Consider the following 23357-nt stretch of genomic DNA (forward strand, 5'->3'; position numbering starts at 1 on the left):
CAAAGCAGGCTTCCATTATTAACCAGCAGGAGGAGATAGAGCTAAAAGTATGACATCATTCTCTCCCTAATGTTTATTTCAGTGCTCTACTTTTTTCAAACCATCTGCATTGAAATCTGTTCTGTCACAGTGCTATAAATACTGCATTCTGTCTGTCTGGATTTATTGTAGCAAGAAAATACAAAGCATTGCATCCAGTGTGCAGGCCACTGCCACAATAGACCTTGAATCAGTCGGATGCTTTTAATTGTCTTTTTGAATACTGATTTGATAATGTAACAATATTTTATTATATTGTAAATATTGACTTTTGTTTTTGCTTTTTCTCTTGAGCCTCTGATGAGAAAATGAAAACAGGAGATGAAAGCAGATTTACTGGTTTTTGTTGTTACCCATGGTATTAAGGGTTTAAAGACTGCAGATGGAACATGTGTGCTCTTTATGTGCTGCAGACGTTTCAGTGCACTAACAGTGATGAAGTGCGGCCTCTGCTGGCTACATATCATACAACTGCTACAGAACAAATACAAATAAAGCAATTTTATTTTATCTGTAGCATATAAATGAGTGATTTGTTAGTCTGTTTATCCGGTATTTTGTCACTTTACTTTAATATCTCATAGTTTGTAAATCAAAAACCTGAAAGCTTTAGCATAGTTGGCAGTTGTAGTGGTTAAGGTACTGGACCAGTAATCAGAAGGTTGTCGGTTCAAGCCCCACCACTGCCAGGTTGCCACTGTTGGGCCCCTAACCCTCAATTGCTTAGATTGTATACTGTCACAGTACTGTAAGTCACTTTGGATAAAAGCGTCTGCTAAAATGCTGAAAATGTAAATGAAAATGTAGCATATGCTAATTGCATGCACCTGTTATAAAGATGCACTGTAGTTGTTAAACTGAGTTTAATGTTTAACAGAGCAAGCAGATCCACCTCAGGTAGCCATGTTCGATATAAAGTATTTATTAAGTCATTTATTAATTTATAAACTATTAAATTGACTGGATGTGTAGGTATTGTTTGTAGTGTGGGTCATTTTTTATAAGCACTTAAGATGTGTTTGCCCATGTGTATCGTAATGTTTTGTGTGACAGAATTACAAGTGTGTATGTGTATAAAACTTGGTTACACTGTACCCAATACAGGCTGCTTGTGTTGTTATCAACATAACTGTAAATAATAAATTTAATAATTTAATTATTGCTTGTTGATGAGTTACAATTACAATTGTAGTTTCATATATCTGATTATTGGGGGCAAGTTAATACATTTTTAAAATTTGCTGCATTTTTTGAGTTTGTTATCTAAATTAAGTAGCAATTCTATTATTTTGATCACCACTTGTACCTATGTTCTTAAATTGTTTCTTTGAAGTAACATGAACTGTGTTTTATTTTTTTTATTTTATTAAGTATTTGCCATAAATTTTGCCTCTGCATATTGCATATAAAATCTTTAAATACTAGATTTACATTTATGGCATTTGGTAGATGCTTTCTTCGATACAGTGGTGGCATCAGCTATCTTTCATGGAGTGCTATGCTGGGGCAGCAGCATCTCTACAGCAGACAAGAAGAGACTGAACAAACTCATTAAGAGGGCCGGCTCTGTCCTGGGAAGCCCTTTAGACCCAGTGCAGGTGGTGGGAGACAGAAGGAATGTTAGCCAAGCTGGCATCCGTGCTGGAGAATGACTCCCGCCCCATGCATGAGACTCTGGCAGCACTGGGCAGCTTCTTCAGTGACAGGCTGCTTCACCCCAAATGTGTGAAGGAGCGGTATTGCAGGTCCTTCCTTTCTGCTGCTGGTAGACTCTACAACCAGCACTGCCCCCGGCAGATCATGTACACACACACTTGAAACTATACACACTTGCAGGAAGTATAGTTTTTTTTTCAATGGCGCATAACAATGTGCAACATTTTTTCATTTTCCCATGTGCAATTTTTAGAGTTCATGTGCAATTATTTGTAAATATTTTTCAGAAGTTTTTGACTTTTATTATTGACTTATTGACTTTTATTATTGTCTATATTGTTATACATTGTACTGTTCATTTGTCCATTTTTTGTTCTGAGTGCCTTGCTATCCCTTCGCTCCTGCAACACTGTGAATTTCCCCACTGTTTGACTAATAAAGGATTATCTTATCTTAGCTTAGCTTTTACCCAAAGGGACTTACAATTGTGTCTGTTTACAGTTCAGTCAATTGAGGGTTACCTGACAGTGGTTTGGCTTGAACCAGCAACCTTCTTATTACTACCTTAATGCCCACCTAAAAAAGAAACCAGAATACAGTAGAATATTCATTATTTTTAAATAAATTTGCCCAGTCTTATTACTAGATAAATAATAGTTTTATGTACCAAAGTCCATTGATTTTTCTTAAATTGTATTTGGTCACAATTGCAAGTCGCTTTGGTTAAAAGTGTCTACTGAATGCTATAAATATAAAAGTAAAAATCACAGTAAATTATTACTGGTTTCAATATTTGATGCATAAAAATGACTCAGCAGAAAAAGCTTGGTTTCTCTTAGGGGTCATGTCTTACTTGCTCTGGATTGTTAGCTGTATCCTTGAATTAAGTCTGTTACCCTTGGTCAGCAAAAGCAACAGAAATGAAACAGAAAGCACAACAGCTTTTTACTTTGGCCTAGAAATGCCAGTTGGTGCTGTATTAGCTGCAGACCTCTTTAAAAGCTGGTCACGTGACGTCTCCAGCGACCTTCTCAGAAGTCACAGTTTATGAGAGAGGTTCTTTGTCCGTGATATTTTATCGTCAAAGTGAGATGTAAGCAAACTACAGTATAAACCAGATTCAGGTTTGTGTCCATGTATAATAAGTCCATGTTTTATAGGCAAGTTTTAAAAACCAACTGCTGCATTCTTTGGAGCGTGTACTCATGTTTGTGTTGTCTATGCAGACCTGATGAAGACAACGAGGAGGACTCGGCTGCTACTGGAGGACGACAGAACCATGATAACCTGTACCGGGTGCATATGCCCAGTCTGTACAGCTGTGGCAGCAGCTATGGCAGCGAGACCAGCATTCCTGCAGCAGCACATACAGTCAGCAATGCTCCTGTTACAGAGTACATGTGAGTGATGTACACACACAAGATTTATTTTACACACATTTCCCCTCCACAGTGTGTTATTGGAACACAGCTCAGCTGCTGAAGGAATTTGGAAGTGAGCCACATTCGAAAACTGTTTGTGTGGATGAATGGTTATTTGATCCTATCCTTGTGCAAAGCTTACAGTTGCAGTCACAGATTTATTTGCAACTGTATATCATCACTCGTCGCTTACTAAACTGCTAGTTTATAGTCTTAATAAAGAAGCAGTTCTCTTCAACCACACCATTTGTCATTTTGGCTTAGTTTTAGGCCCCTTTGATTGTACTGATTGCCCACTGAACAGATCCTACTTGCTTGCAGCAGCTGCCTTTCTCCAGCTGTGTCTAACACACACAGTGTGCATACACTAATGACCCAAAACATTCTGACAATTCTGTCAGAACAACTCTGACCTGCCAAGACATGGACTTCACATGACCTCTGAAGGCATCTTATTGTATGTGGAACCAGGATGTTAACAGCAGGTGGATCGTCCCAGTGCATCTCTTTCCTGTGTAAATGACGCACATGCCTGGCCCCCACATTTTTTTAGAAGAAGGTGACCTAATATTGCTCCACTGTCCAGTTTGGATGTCTGCATGCCCCTCATAGGCCTGTGACTACACAGCCACATACACAAGAGGGTATTTCCCCAGCACTGGCATTAAAACTGTCTACAATTTGAGCCACAGTGGGTTGTTGTTGGTCTGTACCAGACAATAGCCTTCACTGTTCTTTGGCATCAATGAGTCTTGGATGCCCAACACCGTGTCAGTAGTTTGTGGTTGCCCCCCTTACACCACCAATGCTTTTCAGTAAAAGTCAACAACAAAAACTCAAGATGATAATTTTATTCAAAATGCATTTATTCAAAATGCTTAAGTTAACATTTCCTGTAATGAATGAATAGCACAATGAAAGAAATAATGTCTCATCTAAACATCCCTCACTTAACAACAAAAGTTAACAATAACTCTCAACTCCAAATAACACATGATACTCAGTTACCCTCAGTAATGAACGAAATATTGTCTGTTCTGTAGGCTATTGGAAAAAATGAACTAATTAACAATCAGCTATTGGAAAAAATAAATTAACAAATTAGCCAATTAACAAAAAAATACCTCTTGTGTATTAGCAAAAATACAAAAATACCAACAAAAACTCTTTTGTAAATCGTCGGTAAACATACACTTGCGCTTCGGCATGTTGCTTGCGTACTGACAGTCACGCTGTCTACATTCTGATTAAGAACAGGGCTGCCCTCACTGACGCGGCTCAGGGATTACGTCACACGCAGCGCCGTGCGCAGTGCCCTAGTGCCTGTAAATTTAATGATCCAATGATCCAATGAAGGTAATTTAAAAACCAGGACATTTCCTCACTTTTTAAAAAAAAACCCGGGACGCCCGGGACAGGACGTGAAATACGGACATGTCCCGGGAAATACGGACGTTTGGTCACCCTAAGTAACACTGTGCCTCTGTGTTCAACACAACGACAGTTTGACTAGTTTGTTGTTTAACAACTGCAAGCCAGGCCTTCCTATTCATGTTTATATTGTTTGTGGTTTTGGAATAGGATGCTCAGCAAGCTTTTAGTTAGATGCTTACATACTTTTCATCGCTGTTATTCATTTGTGGCAGGCCACTTAAGTGCTCTCATTTAACCTCCATAAATAAGCTTAAAGCTTTTATTTATGGTAATGTGTGGATTTGCAGGATGTGTGTATAGTGTGTTGTGAATAAAAGAGTGTGTGCGCGCCAACTTGCAGACACTGGTTAGACATTTACGTCTCTGTTAACTGCACAGCATACAGCTGCCTACAGATGATGAGCAATTGATTTTTGAAATTTGATCAATTAGTTAAAAAAATGTGTTATTGTTATATCAGCTACAGGGGTTGGACAAAATAACTGAAACACCTGGTTTTAGACCACAATAATTTATTAGTATGGTGTAGGGCCTCCTTTTGCGGCCAATACAGCGTCAATTCGTCTTGGAAATTACATATACAAGTCCTGCACAGTGGTCAGAGGGATTTTAAGCCATTCTTCTTGCAGGATAGTGGCCAGGTCACTACGTGATGCTGGTGGAGGAAAACGTTTCCTGACTCGCTTCTCCAAAACACCCCAAAGTGGCTCAATAATATTTAGATCTGGTGACTGTGCAGGCCATGGGAGATGTTCAACTTCACTTTCATGTTCATCAAACCAATCTTTCACCAGTCTTGCTGTGTGTATTTGTGCATTGTCATCCTGATACACGGCACCGCCTTCAGGATACAATGTTTGAACCATTGGATGCACATGGTCCTCCAGAATGGTTCGGTAGTCCTTGGCAGTGACGCGCCCATCTAGCAAAGGGAATGCCATGATATGGCAGCCCAAACCATCACTGATCCACCCCCATGCTTCACTCTGGGCATGCAACAGTCTGGGTGGTACGCTTCTTTGGGGCTTCTCCACACCGTAACTCTCCCGGATGTGGGGAAAACAGTAAAGGTGGACTCATCAGAGAACAATACATGTTTCACATTGTCCACAGCCCAAGATTTGCACTCCTTGCACCATTGAAACCGACGTTTGGCATTGGCACGAGTGACCAAAGGTTTGGCTATAGCAGCCCGGCCGTGTATATTGACCCTGTGGAGCTCCCGACGGACAGTTCTGGTGGAAACAGGAGAGTTGAGGTGCACATTTAATTCTGCCGTGATTTGGGCAGCCGTGGTTTTATGTTTTTTGGATACAATCCGGGTTAGCACCCGAACATCCCTTTCAGACAGCTTCCTCTTGCGTCCACAGTTAATCCTGTTGGATGTGGTTTGTCCTTCTTGGTGGTATGCTGACATTACCCTGGATACCGTGGCTCTTGATACATCACAAAGACTTGCTGTCTTGGTCACAGATGCGCCAGCAAGACGTGCACCAATAATTTGTCCTTTTTTGAACTCTGGTATGTCACCCATAATGTTGTGTGCATTGCAATATTTTGAGCAAAACTGTGCTCTTATCCTGCTAATTGAACCTTCACACTCTGCTCTTACTGGTGCAATGTGCAATTAATGAAGATTGGCCACCAGACTGGTCCAATTTAGCCATGAAACCTCCCACACTAAAATGACAGGTGTTTCAGTTATTTTGTCCAACCCCTGTATATCCTCATGGACAGCAAGGTGCATCAGTAAGAAGGTCCTGGGTTCGATTCCCAGGTTGAGCTGTATGGGTCCTTTCTGCATGTTCTCCCTGTGTCTGCATGGGTTTCCTTTGCGAGCTTCGGTTTCCTCCCACAGTCCAAAGACATCGGAGATACAGAATTGTCTGTGATGGTGTTTGCCATTGAACCTGAACTGATGAATCTTGTGTAACCTGTAACTAACTGTTCTGTCATGAATGTAACCAAAGTGTGTAAAACTCCAACAAACTCTGTCCGCATCAACTGCAAAGCACTAAACCCTGCCACAATTTCACACTTCACAGCTTCCCATTGCCCTCCACCGCACCCACAGCCCAACAAAGAAAAAAGAATACAGGGAAACCCAGATTCACTGTTATGATGTTTGTCATATTCTAATCATGAGTGTCAGAAGTGCTTAAATACACCAGAAAAGCAAGTTTGACTGGGTCCCAAACATCATAGAAGTGTACTAGATAGTCCATAAAAAAGTACACTACCAGTGGTGGTGTAAATACTCTGTCATAATATCTATCATCTTATTTGAGAGTTAGCAGTTTTAAAAACACATCAGTGCTTGTTTCTGATAAGCTTTCCATGGTATGGTGTCTGCAGGTCCTCAAAAGTGTTGCTCGCATTACAATCTCACTCACTTTCTTAACTGCTTATACAATTATGGTTGGGGGGTGGGGGGCACCCAGTAACACTCTGGATGGGGCGCCAGTCCATTGCAGGGCAGACACACACACGGACACACCCATTCACCTATAGGGCAATTCATTATCTCCAATTAACCTGACTGCAAGTTTTTGGACTGTGGGAGGAAACTGGAGCTCCCGGAGGAAACCCACGCAGACACAGGGAGAACATGCAAACTCCACACAGAAAGGATCCGGACCACCCCGCCTGGGGATCGAACCCAGGACCTTCTTGCTGTGAGGCAACTGTGCTACCCACTTAGCCACCGTGCCACCCACTCATTACAATATGTAAAATGTGTTGCCTTATATTGAAGTTACAAGGTTAAATTTTTGGCTTCCAAAAGTTGAGTCTGGTCTCATGTGAACCTCACTTGTTAAAAATCATCCTTGGCAAAGATGCATACTCCACCATACTAGTGAAAACTTGTACTCAAAAAGAGCAAGAAATCAAATCAAATCATGGTTTATTTGTCACATACATAGTCATACACAGTACAACTGGCAGTGCAATGCTGTAGTGACTGCTCGGCCACATTAGCTACAAAATAGACAAAGAAAAAAAAATATTGATACAAAAAATATTGTTTTAAAATCTAAAAGTGTAGAATATAAAATATAAAAATACAAAAAATTAAAAATTGAAATGAAAAAGAAACTTAAATAAAATTTATTTAAGTTTTATAAGTAATATAAGGTACAAAAGCTTTACAGTGACTAATCATTTCCTTTGGTCCTTTTCCACTACACAGTACCCTGTAGCATGTGTACTGTACCTACACACTTTTAATACATTTACTTACTTTACTTAACCAGGGAACAAGCCTACCGAAGTCGGCTGTATGGGTGGAGCGAGAAACATTGCAGACTGTTAATTGGTCAATTACAAGACAAATGCCATATTTAAAACCCAATTACCTTCTATTAAAGTGGTGTCGGGAGAAATCTCAAACAGGGCTACAAACACCACATCAACCTCAGCAAAAAATCGTCCTGTTGTTGTAACTGCTATTGTTACTGCCTAGTTCACACTACACGATTTTTGCCCTGATTTTCGCTCACCAACTGGTCGGTGCTAGATTTGCCGGCTCGAGAGCAACTTGCCGTTCGCTTGGCGATCGAAACTCGGCTCTCAATCGCTAATTACCACTCAACAACAACTACTTGATCCAAATGGCTCGCCGAGTGATCGACCGAGGCAAGATTTCTAGCATGTCAGATATCTGAATCTGAGTTGCCCGACTGGCAATGAGTGAGGTGTCGAACATCCAATGAGAACGCAAGATACGGTGTACGTTGTAAAAAGGTGGGACAGGGGCATAATATAGTTTATATCAGAATACATCGGCACACACACAAGTTTTACAGTATTTCTGTCCTGATCGTTCGCTACAAAACATAACACAAACGTTGCATTGCAAAAATATTTATTAACCTCCAACTCACTGTAGAACAATCCAAGCTGTTCGTGTAGCCAAATTCACTCAGATTCATTTATTTTTCCTCTTTGTTTTTACGCTGCACAAACTTTGATCGCTCGCTACTTGTTGACGTGCATTTTTGGACATGGTATCATTAAACCCCTCGTCACTTCTCGTGTTTGTTTTCATGACAAAACGTAGTTTGGGAGACCAGTGAAGCTCGTCTGCGATTCAAGTTGGTGATAGATCGTGTAGTGTGAAACCCCCTATCGCCGATCAGTCATGTAGTGTGAAATACACACTGACTTGAAAGACTCCCAATTACAAGAGATCCAGTTGTGTAGTGTGAACTGTACAGCGACCTGACGACTTGGAAAGTCCTGTAGTGTGAACTTGGCATTAGTTACAGTGGCGTATTTGCTTTCATCATCTGGTGGAGAATGCTGGGACAGCTTAACTTTCAGTAAACTTCTCCTACTGCCATGAGTATAGAAAGGGACGATAGCACATTAGGTATGGCACAAAAAGTTCAGGATTTCTATGCATACCTTATTGTAGTGTAGGGTATCGTGCAATTGAAAGGGACCAATTGCTGACTTGCTTATTATGACTGACCATCACTAATGAACGACTAGCTGTGTTTACATATGGTTAAGATGAGAAAAGCAGGGACTTACAGCTGATGTCAGTTTTTCTCTTTAGGCATCTATTTTAGTTTTAAAATAAAACAGGCTTTAAGTTTGTCTCTTAATTAATTTAACAAGTCCTTTGTATGTCTGCATATTACGTTATAATTTGTTGCTGAAATTACATCCAAGGTACAAATAAAAGGCAAGACAAATTGTACTTAACAAGAAAATCCAACTCAAAAGCATCTTCATACCTGGTGAGTCTAGGGTGGGGCACAGTTAATATAGTATTGCTTTGGAGGAATCACTTTTGGTGTCACCAAAACCATGATTTTAAGTATTTCTGAAGTATTTTTGAGCTGTGTGTGCATGCGTGTGTTCATGTGTGTGGCTTTGTCCGTTTTCTTATACAGGACGCAGAATGCAAACTTTCAGAATCCCCGCTGTGAGAACACTCCTCTAATCGGAAGAGAGTCACCTCCCCCATCTGTAAGTGTCGGTTTCACCTAGCACTGAGTAATCACGCACACAAACACACACTCACTGCACAATGTAGTCACTAGTAGTAAAGTTGCAGGGATAAATATATTTTTAGCATTTTTATAAGCCTTCAAACTTCTGGTAAAACTTTCTATGTTTTTTTAAATGTGCCCATTCAAATATTTGAGCCAATTCTGTCAAAAAATCACGTTTGTAATGTCAAACACTAATGTTGGATGAGAAGGGCTGAAACAGTCAACGTTTCAGTTTTTCCCAAAGATATTAATTTGTTTTGAAGTGAGGGCTTTGTGCAGACCACTAGAGTTTCTCCACGCAAGGCACACAGTAACACCCTGGACGGGGCGCCAGTCCATCGCAGGGCAGACACACACACACACACACATTCACTTACAGGGCAATTCAGTGTCTCCAATTAACCTTGACTGCATGTTTTTGGACTGTGCGAGGAAACCGGAGCTCCCGGAGGAAACCCACGCAGACACTGGGAGAACATGCAAACTCCGCACAGAAAGGACCCGGACTGCCTCATCTGGGGATCAAACCCATGACCTTCTTGCCCCCGTCCTCATACAGACAATGCTATCTCTTTCCTGTGTAAATGTATAACTACTTACATGGCATTTAAACTGTACTACGTATTATAGGTAATCTATAATGATTTAAACTATATGGGAGGATGTGTGCAGGTTATAAGAAAATACTTTGCCATCTTATAAGGAACATGAGCGTATATGGTTGTATACGCCGGAAATCCTGTGACCAATCCTGTTGATTTGGAATGCCGACTTACCGACTTACTTGTTAGCAATGGATGTGGCAAAATCGTCCATATAGTGTGTGCATTATTGAGCAAAAGATTGTGTAGATTAGTCTTCTGCTGCCAAAACAGTTCTGACCAGTCAAGGCATTGACTCATCAAGACCTCTGAAGGTGTTGTGTGGTATATCTGGCACCAAGATGTTAGCAGCAGATTCTTTAATCCCTCAGTGAATCACACTTGTTTGTCTAGGATGTTCATTTGGATTGAGATATGGGGATCTGTTCCTCAAACCATTCCTAAACAATTTGAAGTGTTGCAGGGTTTCTTTCTTTTTTTTTTTTTTTCTTTTTCTCCCCCTTTAGGGCATCCAACTGTTCAATTTGCATCGTGCTTCCTCTCTGTCTATGCCGAACCCTGCCCTGACAGAGGAGATCGAAGCTAACCCTCCGAAACATGAGCAGCAGCCGGATGCATTTTTGCCACCCACACATTGATGAGTGTGGCGCCACCTAGCGTTTCATGCGGAGAGACACACCCTAAGGGCACTCCTTCCTCATCTCTTGTGCAGGCGCCTCTAATCAGCCAGCAGAGGTCATAATCGCATTCTGACAGAGAGAGACCCACATCCGGTTCTTTCCCACCCCCCAACTGACCAACCGGCCAATCGTTGCTCATACAGCCGCCCAGCCTCGAACCGGGGAGGCAGAGCTGGATTCGAAACGATGTACTCAGAATCCAGCTCTGGTTGCAGCATGTCTTTTTACCGCTGCGCCACCTGAGCGGCTGCAGGGTTTCTTATCTTGCTAAAATAGTCCACTATAAATGAGTGTAATGGGACAGCAACAGTGTCAAAGGTAACATCCATCTAAATGCCAGTACCCATGGTGATCATACTGCCTCCACTGGCTTGTCTTTTTCCCATAGTGCATCTCTGTGCCATCTCTTTCCCAGGTAAATAATTAACAAGTGCTCAGCTGTCCCTATGATGTAAAAGAAAACATGAATCATCAGAATCATTAGACCATGCCAGCTTCTCCCATCGTTATATGGTCATTGTTGGCTCTTTTGGATCAGCATGTGCTTTGACTGGTCTGCGGCTACACAGCACTGTGTGTTCGGAGCCAGCATGAACCTTTCTACCAATTTGTGCTGCTGTAGCTCTTCTCTGTTATCAGTTGCCCCTCCTTGGACCACCTTTACTAGGTACTAGCCTCTGCATGCCAGGAACCCCCTACAAGCTCTGCCGTTTTTAAAAATTTTTGACCCATTCGTCTAGCATTCACAATCTGGCCCTCATTGAAGTTGCTCAGATACTTACACTTGCCCATTTTTTTTAACTTACTGTTCACTTGCTGTCAGTGGTTTTAATGTTGTGGCTGATTGCGATATATGTTCGTTTACTGCACTGACAGCACTCTTTGATTAGCAATTTGCTTAGATATTACAATTAATTGCAATGTTACCACATAGTACATCACTCTGACAAAGTGAACGGAGCTAATAAAAGTACGCTGTAAGGCCATTAGTATGTGAACACACTTTTTAATATTGATTTCAGAGGTTTTAGCCAAACCACATCAGTTTAGCAGAGAACTAGTATGTAAAGAACTGATCAACCATAACATTAAAACCACCCCCTTGTTTCTACACTCACTCTCCATTTTATCAGCTCCACTTACCATATAGAAGCACTTTGTAGTTCTACAATTACTGACTGTAGTCCATCTGTTTCTCTACAAACTTTTTTAGCCTGCTTTCACCCTGTTTTTCAGTGGTCAGGACCCCCACAGGACCACCACAGAGCAGGTATTATTTTGGTGGTGGATCATTCTCAGCACTGCAGTGATACTGACATGGTGGTGGTGTGTTGGTATGTGTTGTGCTGGTATGAATGGATAAGAGTTAAATATACGGTTTAAATACCGTGCCCACTCATTGTCCACGCTATTAGACACTCGTACCTAGTTGGTCCACCTTGTAGATGTAAAGTCAGAGACGATCGCTCATCTATGGCTGCTGTTTGAGTTGGTCATCTTCTAGACCTTCATCAGTGGACAACACAGGACAACGCACAACACAGACTAACACACCACCACCATGTCAGCAGTGCTGAGAATGATCAAACACCCAAATAATACCTGCTCTGTAGTGGTCCTGGGAGAGTCCTGACCATTGAAGAACAGCATGAAAGGGTGCTAACAAAGCATGCAGAGAAACAGATGGACTACAGTCAGTAATAGTAGAACTACAAAGTGCTTCTATATGGTAAGTGGAGCTGATAAAATGGACAGTGAGTGTAGAAACAAGGAGGTGGTTTTAATGTTATGGCTGATCGGTGTATAAGTAAAATCTGTATTAATATATGCATAGTTAAACCTATACCTAATAGGGTACTGAAACTCCCCTGTAGGATTCCTGCCCTGTACATAGTATATATACTGTACATTATGTCACAGTAAAAAGGTCATGCTGTGGGTTAGGAAGCCAAACTGTATCTCATGACTGCTAGGGACAGTCTGTCAGGCTGAGTTAGGAGTGTGCTGGGGTCACACACACAACTTTCAGAGCTGGTTTGCTGTACAGATCTTGCAGTATCTCAGTTAGAAAATGTCATGAGTGCTGTAGCTCCAGGTCAAAGAAAGGGAACATGGGATTGGAAGGAAGTAAATTTGCCTTTTTGTGCTATTACTGTTTATATGGGGTGGTAATGAACACAAGTTTCTGCAAGTGTCATTAAAGGTCAATAATAATGACATCCTCAAACAATAATTTTTATGAAAGTATTACTTTGTCATTTCAAGTCATAAATGTCTTCTATCAAGTACATAAAACAAATGTAGGACTTAATCGACTCAACTGAACTTTGCAAAGCTCAGTTTGTAATTATTCAGATGGTTGCATGCACCAGATCATAACGGGTCTGTAAACAGAAACCCAACCTCATTTGTCTTGTTCTCCATTAAAAGCAAATCATGACGCAGCACTACAGCAGAAATATTATTTTGTCATTTTTACATTCACAAAAATGACTAATACTTCCCTTAATAGCTTTTTATTTTAGCTTTTTGTAATTTGTGTCTGCAACTACCCAGATTGCGATAGTAACCTTACAGACATTTTGTATACATTTTTAATGTCAGTCCAAGCTTAGGTGTTTAATGCAGAGAAAAAAAATAACAAGAAATATATTGTGGTTAACTAAAAAAGGCTTTTTCTGCCATGAGTGTTTGTAAGCATTAGAGTGATGTGACCCTAAAATGCTGTCTTCTATAAGGCTTCCGTGTAAAGGTTTTCCTTCTTTTAAAGGCATGTTTTAGCTCATAGATTTTTTCCATGCTATTGAAAGCCTATTGGAATTTGTTTTTATCATTTTATATTCAAATTATATTGACACACCGACTAGACATAACATTATGACCACTGACAGGTGAAGTGAATAACACTGATTATCTCTTCATCACGGCACCTGTTAGTGGGTGGGATATCTTAGGCAGCAAGTGAACATTTTATCCTCAAAGTTGATGTGTTAGAAGCAGGAAAAATGGACAAGCGTAAGGATTTGAGTGAGTTTGACAAGGGCCAAATTGTGATGGCTAGACGACTGGGTCAGAGCATCTCCAAAACTGCAGCTCTTGTGGGGTGTTCCCGGTCTGCAGTGGTCAGTATCTATTAAAAGTGGTCTAAGGAAGGAACAGTGGTAAACTGGGCGACAGGGTCATGGGTGACCAAGGCTCATTAATGCACATGGGGAGCGAAGGCTGGCCCGTGTGATCCGATCCAACAAGACGAGCTACTGTGGCTCAGATTGCTGAAGAAGTTAATGCTGGTTCTGATAGAAAGGTGTCAGAATACACAGTGCATCGCAGTTTGTTGCGTATGGAGCTGCATAGCCGCAGACCAGTCAGGGTGCCCATGCTGACCCCTGTCCACCGCCGAAAGTGCCAACAGTGGCACGTGAGCATCGGAACTGGACCACGGAGCAATGGAAGAAGGTGGCCTGGTCTGATGAATCACATTTTCTTTTACATCACGTGGATGGCCGGGTGCGTGTGTGTCACTTACCTGGGGAACACATGACACCAGGATGCACTGGGGAAGAAAACAAGCCGGCGGAGGCAGTGTGATGCTTTGGGCAATGTTCTGCTGGGAAATCTTGGGTCCTGCCATCCATGTGGATGTTACTTTGACACGTACCAGCTACCTAAGCATTGTTGCAGACCATGTACACCCTTTCATTTATTCCCTGATGGCTGTGGCCTCTCTCAGCAAGATTATGTGCTTTGCCACAAAGCAAAAATGGTTCAGGAATGGTTTGAGGAGCACAACGAGTTTGGGGAGTTGACTTGGCCTCCAAATTCCCCAGATCTCAATCCAATCGAGCATCTGTGGGATGTGCTGGACAAACAAGTCTGATCCATGGAGGCCCCACCTCACAACTAAGAGGAGTTAAAGGATCTGCTGCTAACATCTTGGTGACAGATACCACAGCACACTTTCAGGGGTCTAGTGAAAGCCATGCCCCAACGGGTCAGGGCTTTTTGGCAGCAAAAGGGGGACCAACACAATATTAGGAAGGTGGTCGTAATGTTATGCCTGATCTGTGTATATTGAAAAAGTTTGTTTATATATGAATAACTCATTTCATTTTTAATAGTATAACTTGAAAGCTGACTCTTTGTGTTATGTGAAACTCATGTCTTCTCACTATTTCCACATACTTATTTAATAAACTTTGTTGTGTCTCTGCAGTACACATCCAGCATGAGGGCCAAGTACCTGGCCAATGCCCGACCCGAGCCCAACAGCAGCACTGCAGCACAATAAAGAAGCTCTTTCAAGATCCCAGCTCATTCTCTCCCACACACACACACATACACACACACATTGTCACTTACTCGCCCATGTGCCACTGTTCCCACGGCCCAAACAGACTCCAGTCTCCAGACCCAAACATTCAACCACAGACGAGAAGGTTGGATGGCTCTTTGATGTGTTCTCGCCAAGTCTAATTAACAAAAGAACATCGCGGAAACCCACTCGCCAGGCTAGAAGCCCCCTGTTTACACATGCCTGGCCACAGTCCCAACTGGTGGCTTACTTCTATTCTGTGTGTGTGTGTGTGTTGTGTGTCTGTGTGTGTTTTGTACACTTCTCTGTGTTTGTTAGTCTGTGCTGCTGTTGCTTTGTTGTGGTGCTTTCACCAGAAGAGCCTGGAGCCCCAGAAGTACAAACCGGGCGGGGCAATCAGCCTCAAATCAGATTCCTGCATGACTTCTATAATGTGACTCTGTATATAGGGTTTACTGACAGGTTTTGATCATCACATCAAAGTAAAATCTACTCTGATTAGCTGGATTGGTAACATGTAATATGATTTCAGCAGCAGGTATCCTGATGCCTTTAGGCTTCTGAAAGAGTGTGGCATTTGCAATAGGGTAAATGATTAGTCTGTTTCAGATTCACTGATTTAGTGGTGCTAGCTTTCTTAAAATCTGAAGAATACTGCCATTATGTCTGTGGAAATGAAGGAAGTAGCAATAGCCAGGCTTAACCAGTTTGGGTTTCACTATAGTTTATAGTTTATAGATGTCCATTCTTCACTCTCGTAGCCTGCATTTATACCGGCGGCGATATTTTGCCTCAGACAAAACTTTGTTGGTTAGTGGGTGTTCCCTACTCGAGTGTACAAATGGTCAGTTAGCTTTACAACCATTGCTAAACAGTTAAAATATTGGAAACATTAAATAGTTCCTTTTGGCTGCTGCAGTATTTAGTGGTTGCCACTGCGGATTCCAGCCCTTCCTGACATGACTCTCCTATATATCCGGGCTTGGGACCGACACTAAAGGTGCGCTCATATGTGTCCCCCCAATGGCTAGGTTCACATAACACCATGTGCCTTCTGTATTTTTGAGCCCACAGCCAGGGATTCAAACCCCCTGAACTCAGGCACTGCTGTTACCAGCAGCTGGCTCTTACCATAATGCTACACAAGGTCACTATCAAGCAATTACATCTTAATTAAATATTTGTGTCAATGTTTACACAGGCTGAATTTCAAACCATATTTACTACATTGTAACATTGATGATCACAGTTTAGACCTATACACCCTGGGATATGGTTGGCTGTTTTTTAATTATTCATAAGCTGAGTGGACATAAGTAAGATTTTTTTACAATGTCACAGGACAATTATTGATCTTTTGGTCTATTGGTCGTCTTTTGAATTTAAAACTGTTTTTTTGACACAACCACAGTCATTTTTGGGATATCTGTCTCCTTCACCAGCTGGCAAATTGGTTTTGCTCGCTCATTTAAAATGAATGATGTCCAGCACCTTTGTCACATTGTGTGGTAGTTTTTGATGTAAGTTGACTGCTGGCCACTTAGCTTCACTCTTTTATTGTGTAGTCAAGTAGTACCACTGTTTTTCACTTTTTAGTTTTTGCTTTGTTTTGCACTGGAAGAGATTATTAATGTCATTTTCTCACCTATACAATTGGCTGGTGGTTCTTGCATACCAGTTAGACATATATAACATTCACATCATAGTGGCACCCATTGGCAGAGCACATACATTTTTTAATTGTGTCATAATGGTAAATCCAATAAATGTGCCAAAGATTAAAATTGAGTGTAATTTTTCTACTAATATTTAGACACATCCCACCTCCTGTACTATGACTGACTATTATTCATATATAGTTATTCTGCAGCATTATTAGCCAACAACCATGTGGTTTGCATAATAAAAACTGCATACTTCACAGTATTCAGATTTTATTTTGTAGCCTATTCAGACACCTCATGTGTTTAAGATCGGCAAGTTGTTTATTTGTTTGTTTTATGAGCTGCATGGATATTTAGCTAATTGGTTACGTCACCATAGTGGCTGTAGGCAAAACCTCTATCCAGACAAAACACTTTTGGCTGGATGTACTTTTCTCTCACCATTGGCCAGTCAATTCATTTCCCCAGCTTCAGACAGTCCTCATTTTAAAATCTGGCCTCATAATGTTGCTGCCGGTGTGAATGCAGGGTTAGGTTAGGTAGTGTTGAATAAAAAGATACACGGTTTTGGGAAGCCAAGTGTGAGCTTGACCTATGTTTATACAGATCATCTATAACCACTTAAAGGTCCCTGCTGTGGTTAAAATGAAACCAAGACTCTTGTACCAATTCTGGACTATTTACAATACATAAATATGTCAGCTTTGCAGACAAGAACATGTAAAGCTAAGGAACATGCCAGAAAACTGCCATCTAAAGGATGTGTGGACACTGATTTAGCTTAATTCTTGGCATATCACAGTCAATGGGTCTAAGATATGCCTATGCCTGCTTCTCATCTTAGGTAGAAATGACATTTATCATAATGCTCTGTCTGTGGAGTCTCTGGAAACCACTTATTTCTTTGGTCTTACATGTTTCTGCTATCGAAAATGCCATATTACTGGGTATCTATTACGTCTTGCATGCTTGCAGCTGATTTCCCTCCACATGGGGGTTGTCATTAAATTGTGTACTTGAGAACTATGTACTGTACCTGAACTATGTACTGGATGTACTGCTGTGCACAAACATTGCTGGTCAGATAAAATTTTTTCTTCACCTATGAAGCAGTAAGAACTCTGAAGAACTTAAAAAAAAAAAAGGGAAGACTGACTTAACTCAGTACAACTCACCAAGGCCTAAAAGATGTAGAGTGACTTCTTCTAGCATGATCAAGCACTGGCATTTTTGCTCGTATTTGCGCGCCCTTCCAACCATCAGGACCAAAACTGACCTGGAAATGCTTTATCAAGCCAGAACCACAGAACTCTGTCATGAGCACCTCTTGTTTAAGGAAAATAAATAATATGGAAACCTTTACACATGCATATACTCACAAACAGATGCTGCCTGATCCACCATTGCCCGTCTGCTCTCTGGATCGCTCTCGATCATGTAGGCTAAATCTCTGATGGTGAAAGATCATGCGCAATGGTGCGGACCAAACAAAACCACTTCAAGAGACCAAGTTCAACTTCAAAAATGTCAATTTCGCTGAACTGTTTCATGTACATTTGCTTTCTGGAAACAGGCATGCATGGACAAGCTTGGGACTTAAGGACAGTGTTGAAGCTCCTGTGTGTGTTTTTTAAGGACTAAAAGGAACAATCAAAAAGGGATTACTTAACGGAATGAACTTGGGTTTACTTGTCATTTAGCTCATAGCTGAACATCTTTAGCTTTCTGGACTGTGCCTGCTCAGTTCGTTCACTTCTCTAAGGCATGGAGACCTTTCAGTGTGGAGTGTGAAGTGTACTCGTGTGCTACTGATGCTTACATGACGGTTTTTAAATGATTAAATGGTGAAATATTGCAATCAATAAGGAGGCGAGGTTCCTCGACCGTGCCAACAACCGTACCACGACTTTTAACCTTGCTCGTACCTTTTAAATGTTTTCACATCTTTTAAATGGGCCTTTTTGTACATTCACAGCTCGGCAAAGTCCGAGTGACCAAACGACCCACCTGTGAACATGAGCCTGACATTTTAAGATGTCCTTTTTTTTTCTATGTGACCATTTATTTGTTGACCATGTGATGCCGTATGTTTTAATTTTTTTACATCAGCATTCTTTAATATCATAATGCTAGATCAGTGTATATAAAGTATATATGATTACAATACAATATGAAGAAAATAGCTTCCATTGAAATTTGCAATACCATAGTGCAGACTTTCACATTCAGTTTCTACTTTGATCTTTTGTTCCCCCAAATGTATTCATTGTGGCATATTTTAAGATTATTAGTTAGCACAAAATAATCTTTTGTCTCATGTAAATAACTTAGTTTGGTATTTCAGCATATTGTTTCATTCATAAAATGTCACTAGGATTTCTTTTACATTTTTTTTCTTTCATTATTATTATTTTGCATTTACTAAAATACTGTAAATGTTAAACCTGTGCTTTTATTGAGCTTGAACTCAGTGTTTTCAGATTAAAGTAACACGAACTGATCAATTGAGTCTCTTTCATTTTCCAAAATCCCTGTTACAGTGCCTTCACATTTGTGTATGCAGTAAAATAGATTGTGTAAGTCTATAGTGGGGTTGTTACAGCTCAATTACTCTTGACTAGTTTTGTAAATAGACTGACTGTATTTTGGTTTACACCGATTCTCACCTCTGGTATTTCAGGAGTATGACATTTTCTCCAGGTGTCTGCATGGATTTCCTCTAGGTGTTATGGTTGACTACTCAAAATTACTCCTAGGTGTGAGTAAATGATGTAGTAAGTTGGTGCTTTCCTGCAATTGTTTGGCACCCTGTCAAGAATATGTTTCTGCCTTGTGCCTATTGTTTCCAGTCAAGGCTACATGTCCACCAATACCGTAATCAAGATAAAGCAGCAGCTAGAGATAATGCATAAGTTGTGCAAACAACAAGTAAATTAAAAAAATGAGGTAAGCAATCGAATGACTGAAACAACTCTGTTACATACACCGATTAGGCATAACATTAAAACCACCACCTTGTTTTTACTCACTGTCCATTTTATCAGCTCCACTTACCATATAGAAGCACTTTGTAGTTCTACAATTACTGACTGTAGTTTATCTGTCTCTGCATGCTTTGTTAGCCCCCTTTCATGCTGTTCTTCAATGGCCAGGACTTTCCCAGGACCACTACACTATTATTTGGGTGGTGGATCATTCTGCACTGCAGTGACACTGACATGATGGTGGTGTGTTAGTGTGTGTTGTGCTGGCATGAGTGGATAAGACACAGCAGTGCTGATGGAGTTTTTAAACACCACTGGACTGGTAGTCACTGCTGGACTGCTAAGCTCGGTGTTGATCTCCACTCTTACCACGATCTGCTGTCCAGGTTCTCATCCAACGTGACTGCTGCAAAAACATCTTTTTACAAAGCCAAGCTTGAACAATCTGCTGCTTCATGCTATCTTTTCCTCTCTTCTGAACCCTCCTCCTCCTCCCCCATCTGCCTCCCTCACTGCTACTGACTTTGCAACATTCTTTCAGGACAAGATTGACAAAATCAATCAATCCTTCTCTCCGACTGACCCACTTTCAACTGACCCTCAACCCACCAACACACTCACCAGCTTCACCCCACTCACCATGGATGAGGTTACACAGCTCCTCTCATCCAGCAATCCCACCACATGCACACTCGACCCTATACCATCCACCATCCTTAAAGACATCTCACAGGACCTGATCCCCTTCATCACACCCATCATCAACAACTCCCTGACATCAGGTGTTGTCTCTACTGCTTTTAAGAAGGCTCAGGTCATTCCCCTTCTTAAGAAACCTACACTAGACACTACAGACATTAACAACTACAGACCTGTCTCACTCCTCTCTTTTCTATCCAAAATTCTTGAACGTGCTGTCTATAACCAACTATCTGCCTTTCTTACTCAGAATGACCTCCACGATCCATACCAGTCTGGCTTCAAGGCAGCGCATTCTACGGAAACAGCACTTGTAGCTGTTACTGAGAAGCTTCATGCAGCCTAAGCAGCCAAACTGTCATCGGTCCTCATTCTTCTTGACCTCTCTGCAGCCTTCGACAGAGTGAATCACAGCATTCTCCTGTCCACTCTCTCCAACCTTGGAGTAACAGGTTCAGCATGGCAATGGATGGCCTCCTACCTGGAAGGGCGCTCCTACCAAGTGTCATGGAGGGGATCCATAACTCCCCCATGCACTCTCTTAACCGGTGTTCCTCAGGGCTCTGTACTTGGCCCACTTCTTTTCTCTATCTACACCCGCTCTCTGGGTAAGGTCATAGCCTCCCATGGCTTCTCCTACCACTCCTATGCAGATGACACTCAGCTTGTTCTGTCATTTCCTCCTTCAGACACACAAGTCTCAGCTCGCATCTCAGCATGTCTGCGAGATATCTCACAATGGATGTCCGCTCATCATCTGAAACTTAATCCCAGCAAGACAGAGATGTTGCTCATTCCTGGAGATCAGTCTCCAACCCAGGACCTTCTCATTTCTCTTGATGACTCCCAGATCAGACCATCTGATAAGGTAAGAAGCCTTGGTATTGTCCTGGATAACCAGCTGACCTTCTCTCCTTACATAGCCCACATGACAAGATCGTGCCGGTTCCTCCTGTACAACATCAGGAAGATTTGACCATTTCTCTCCAGGGAAGCTACCCAGATTCTGGTCCAATCACTTGTAATCTCACGGTTGGACTACTGCAACTCCCTCCTGGCAGGAGCTCCCATGTCCACTATTAAACCCTTGCAGCTCATTCAAAATGCAGCTGCCCGTCTGGTTTTTAACCAGCCCAAACACTGCCACATCACCCCACTGCTGCGTTCTCTTCACTGGCTTCCTGTAGCTGCACGCATTCAGTTTAAAACACTGATGCTCGCCTACAAAGCCAAAAATGGACCAGCCCCAAGCTACCTTCGTGGTCTAATCAAACCCCTCTCTGTACCACGCAACCTCCGAGCCACTAGTCCCGCTCGACTTGAGCCTCCACCCAGGACTAAAGGAAGACAAGCATCAAGGCTCTTCTCTGTTCTAGCACCCAAGTGGTGGAATGAACTTCCTCTGTCTGTCCGAACATCTGAGTCTCTTGCTGTCTTTAAAAAACGATTAAAAACCACCTCTTTACTAAACACTTAAGCTGACCTATACCTATTTACTAACATTTTTTTTTCCATTTCATTAATTACAAAAAAAAAAAACCACTTTGGTTCTAACAGGTTTCAGCAGATTCGTGTTCTGTGACTGTTGTTTACTAAAACTGAGAAATGAAATGTTTACTATGGAAGCACTTCTGTAAGTCGCTCTGGATAAGAGCATCTGCTAAATGCAGAAAATGTAAATGTAAAATGGACTGAGAGTAGTCCCCCAACTAAAAATATCCAGCCCAAGCACCCCGTGGGCAGCGTCCTGTGACCACTGATGAAGGTCTAGACAACTCAAACAGCAGCAATAGATGAGCGACTGTCTCTGTCTTTACATCTACAAGGTGGACCAACTAGGTTAGGAGTGTCTGCTGTGTCTGATCCACTCAACACCACCACCATGTCATTGTCACTGCAGTGCTGAGAATGATCCACCACCTAAATAATACCTACTCTGTGGTGGTCCTGTGGGGGTCCTGACCATTGAAAAACAGGGTGAAAGCTGGCTAAAAAAAGTATGCAGATAATATAGAAAGTGCTTCTATATGGTGAGTGGAGCTGATAAAATTGACAGTGAGCGTAGAAACAAGGAGGTGGTTTTAATGTTATGGCTGATTGATGTATAGTGCATCCATTTACTTTTCAGGTGTAAAAATCTTCATTCTCTTTCTAAAATTTAACCATTTGCTTTGACTCTATGCTAAATATCATTCCCTTACCCCAAACTACATATCCCTTGAAACAAAATTGTTCTATTGATACCCTGATGTCCCATTGAAAACTAGTTATAATTATTGTTAAAGTAGCTCGTCTTACATTTGGATACAAAACCATTGCTTATTGAGGGGATAAAAGTACTAGCTTAGCCAATTTACCACTGGGATGTGGGTTTTTATTTTGTAATCCAAAATTTCCTGTGGTTTTATTTTCAAAGACTCCCCACAGGAACGAGAAACATTTACTACATGTTCTCCATTAAACACTCAAAATAAGACAGACAACCTGTTCTGGAAATGATCACGTTAGCTTTTGTTTTGGTATGACTGATGCTTCTCTGTAAACCTGAATGAGCCTTTTTGGAAAAATGGCCGACTGGACGGCAGTTATTCATGTAGAACACTAGGGGACAGTATTCTAGCATTTAAAATGGCACATGCACTGACTAGTGAACATAAATAAACCACTGTGGTCCCTCGACAAGCTTGTAGACGAAGTTTTTGGGCAAAGCCTCTGCTTAGACTGGACAAAGGCAAGAAATTTCAAGGTTGAAGACATTGTATGATGATATTAGTCTTTGTTTACAGATTACAAACTCAAAAGTTCACGAGAGGCTTTATTGTCATTTCAACTATATGCAAGTACATCCCCAAATCAGAAAAAC

At 41.4% G+C, this 23357-nt stretch overlaps 1 protein-coding gene across 1 annotated transcript in view; it reads left to right on the top strand.

Annotated features, from left to right (window-relative positions):
- Positions 1 to 19311, top strand: part of ttyh3a (tweety family member 3a) — a 123967-nt gene extending 104656 nt beyond the window's left edge. The window contains exons 12-14 of the mRNA XM_063012518.1: positions 2922 to 3095; positions 9452 to 9527; positions 15049 to 19311. Coding sequence (XP_062868588.1) covers positions 2922 to 3095; positions 9452 to 9527; positions 15049 to 15123 — 325 coding nt within the window. The 3' untranslated portion in view covers positions 15124 to 19311. The remainder of the gene's footprint in view (positions 1 to 2921; positions 3096 to 9451; positions 9528 to 15048) is intronic.
- Positions 19312 to 23357: the final 4046 nt, after the last annotated feature.

Source organism: Trichomycterus rosablanca, chromosome 2, assembly GCF_030014385.1.
Source record: "Trichomycterus rosablanca isolate fTriRos1 chromosome 2, fTriRos1.hap1, whole genome shotgun sequence".
Taxonomy (NCBI): Eukaryota; Metazoa; Chordata; class Actinopteri; order Siluriformes; family Trichomycteridae; genus Trichomycterus; species Trichomycterus rosablanca.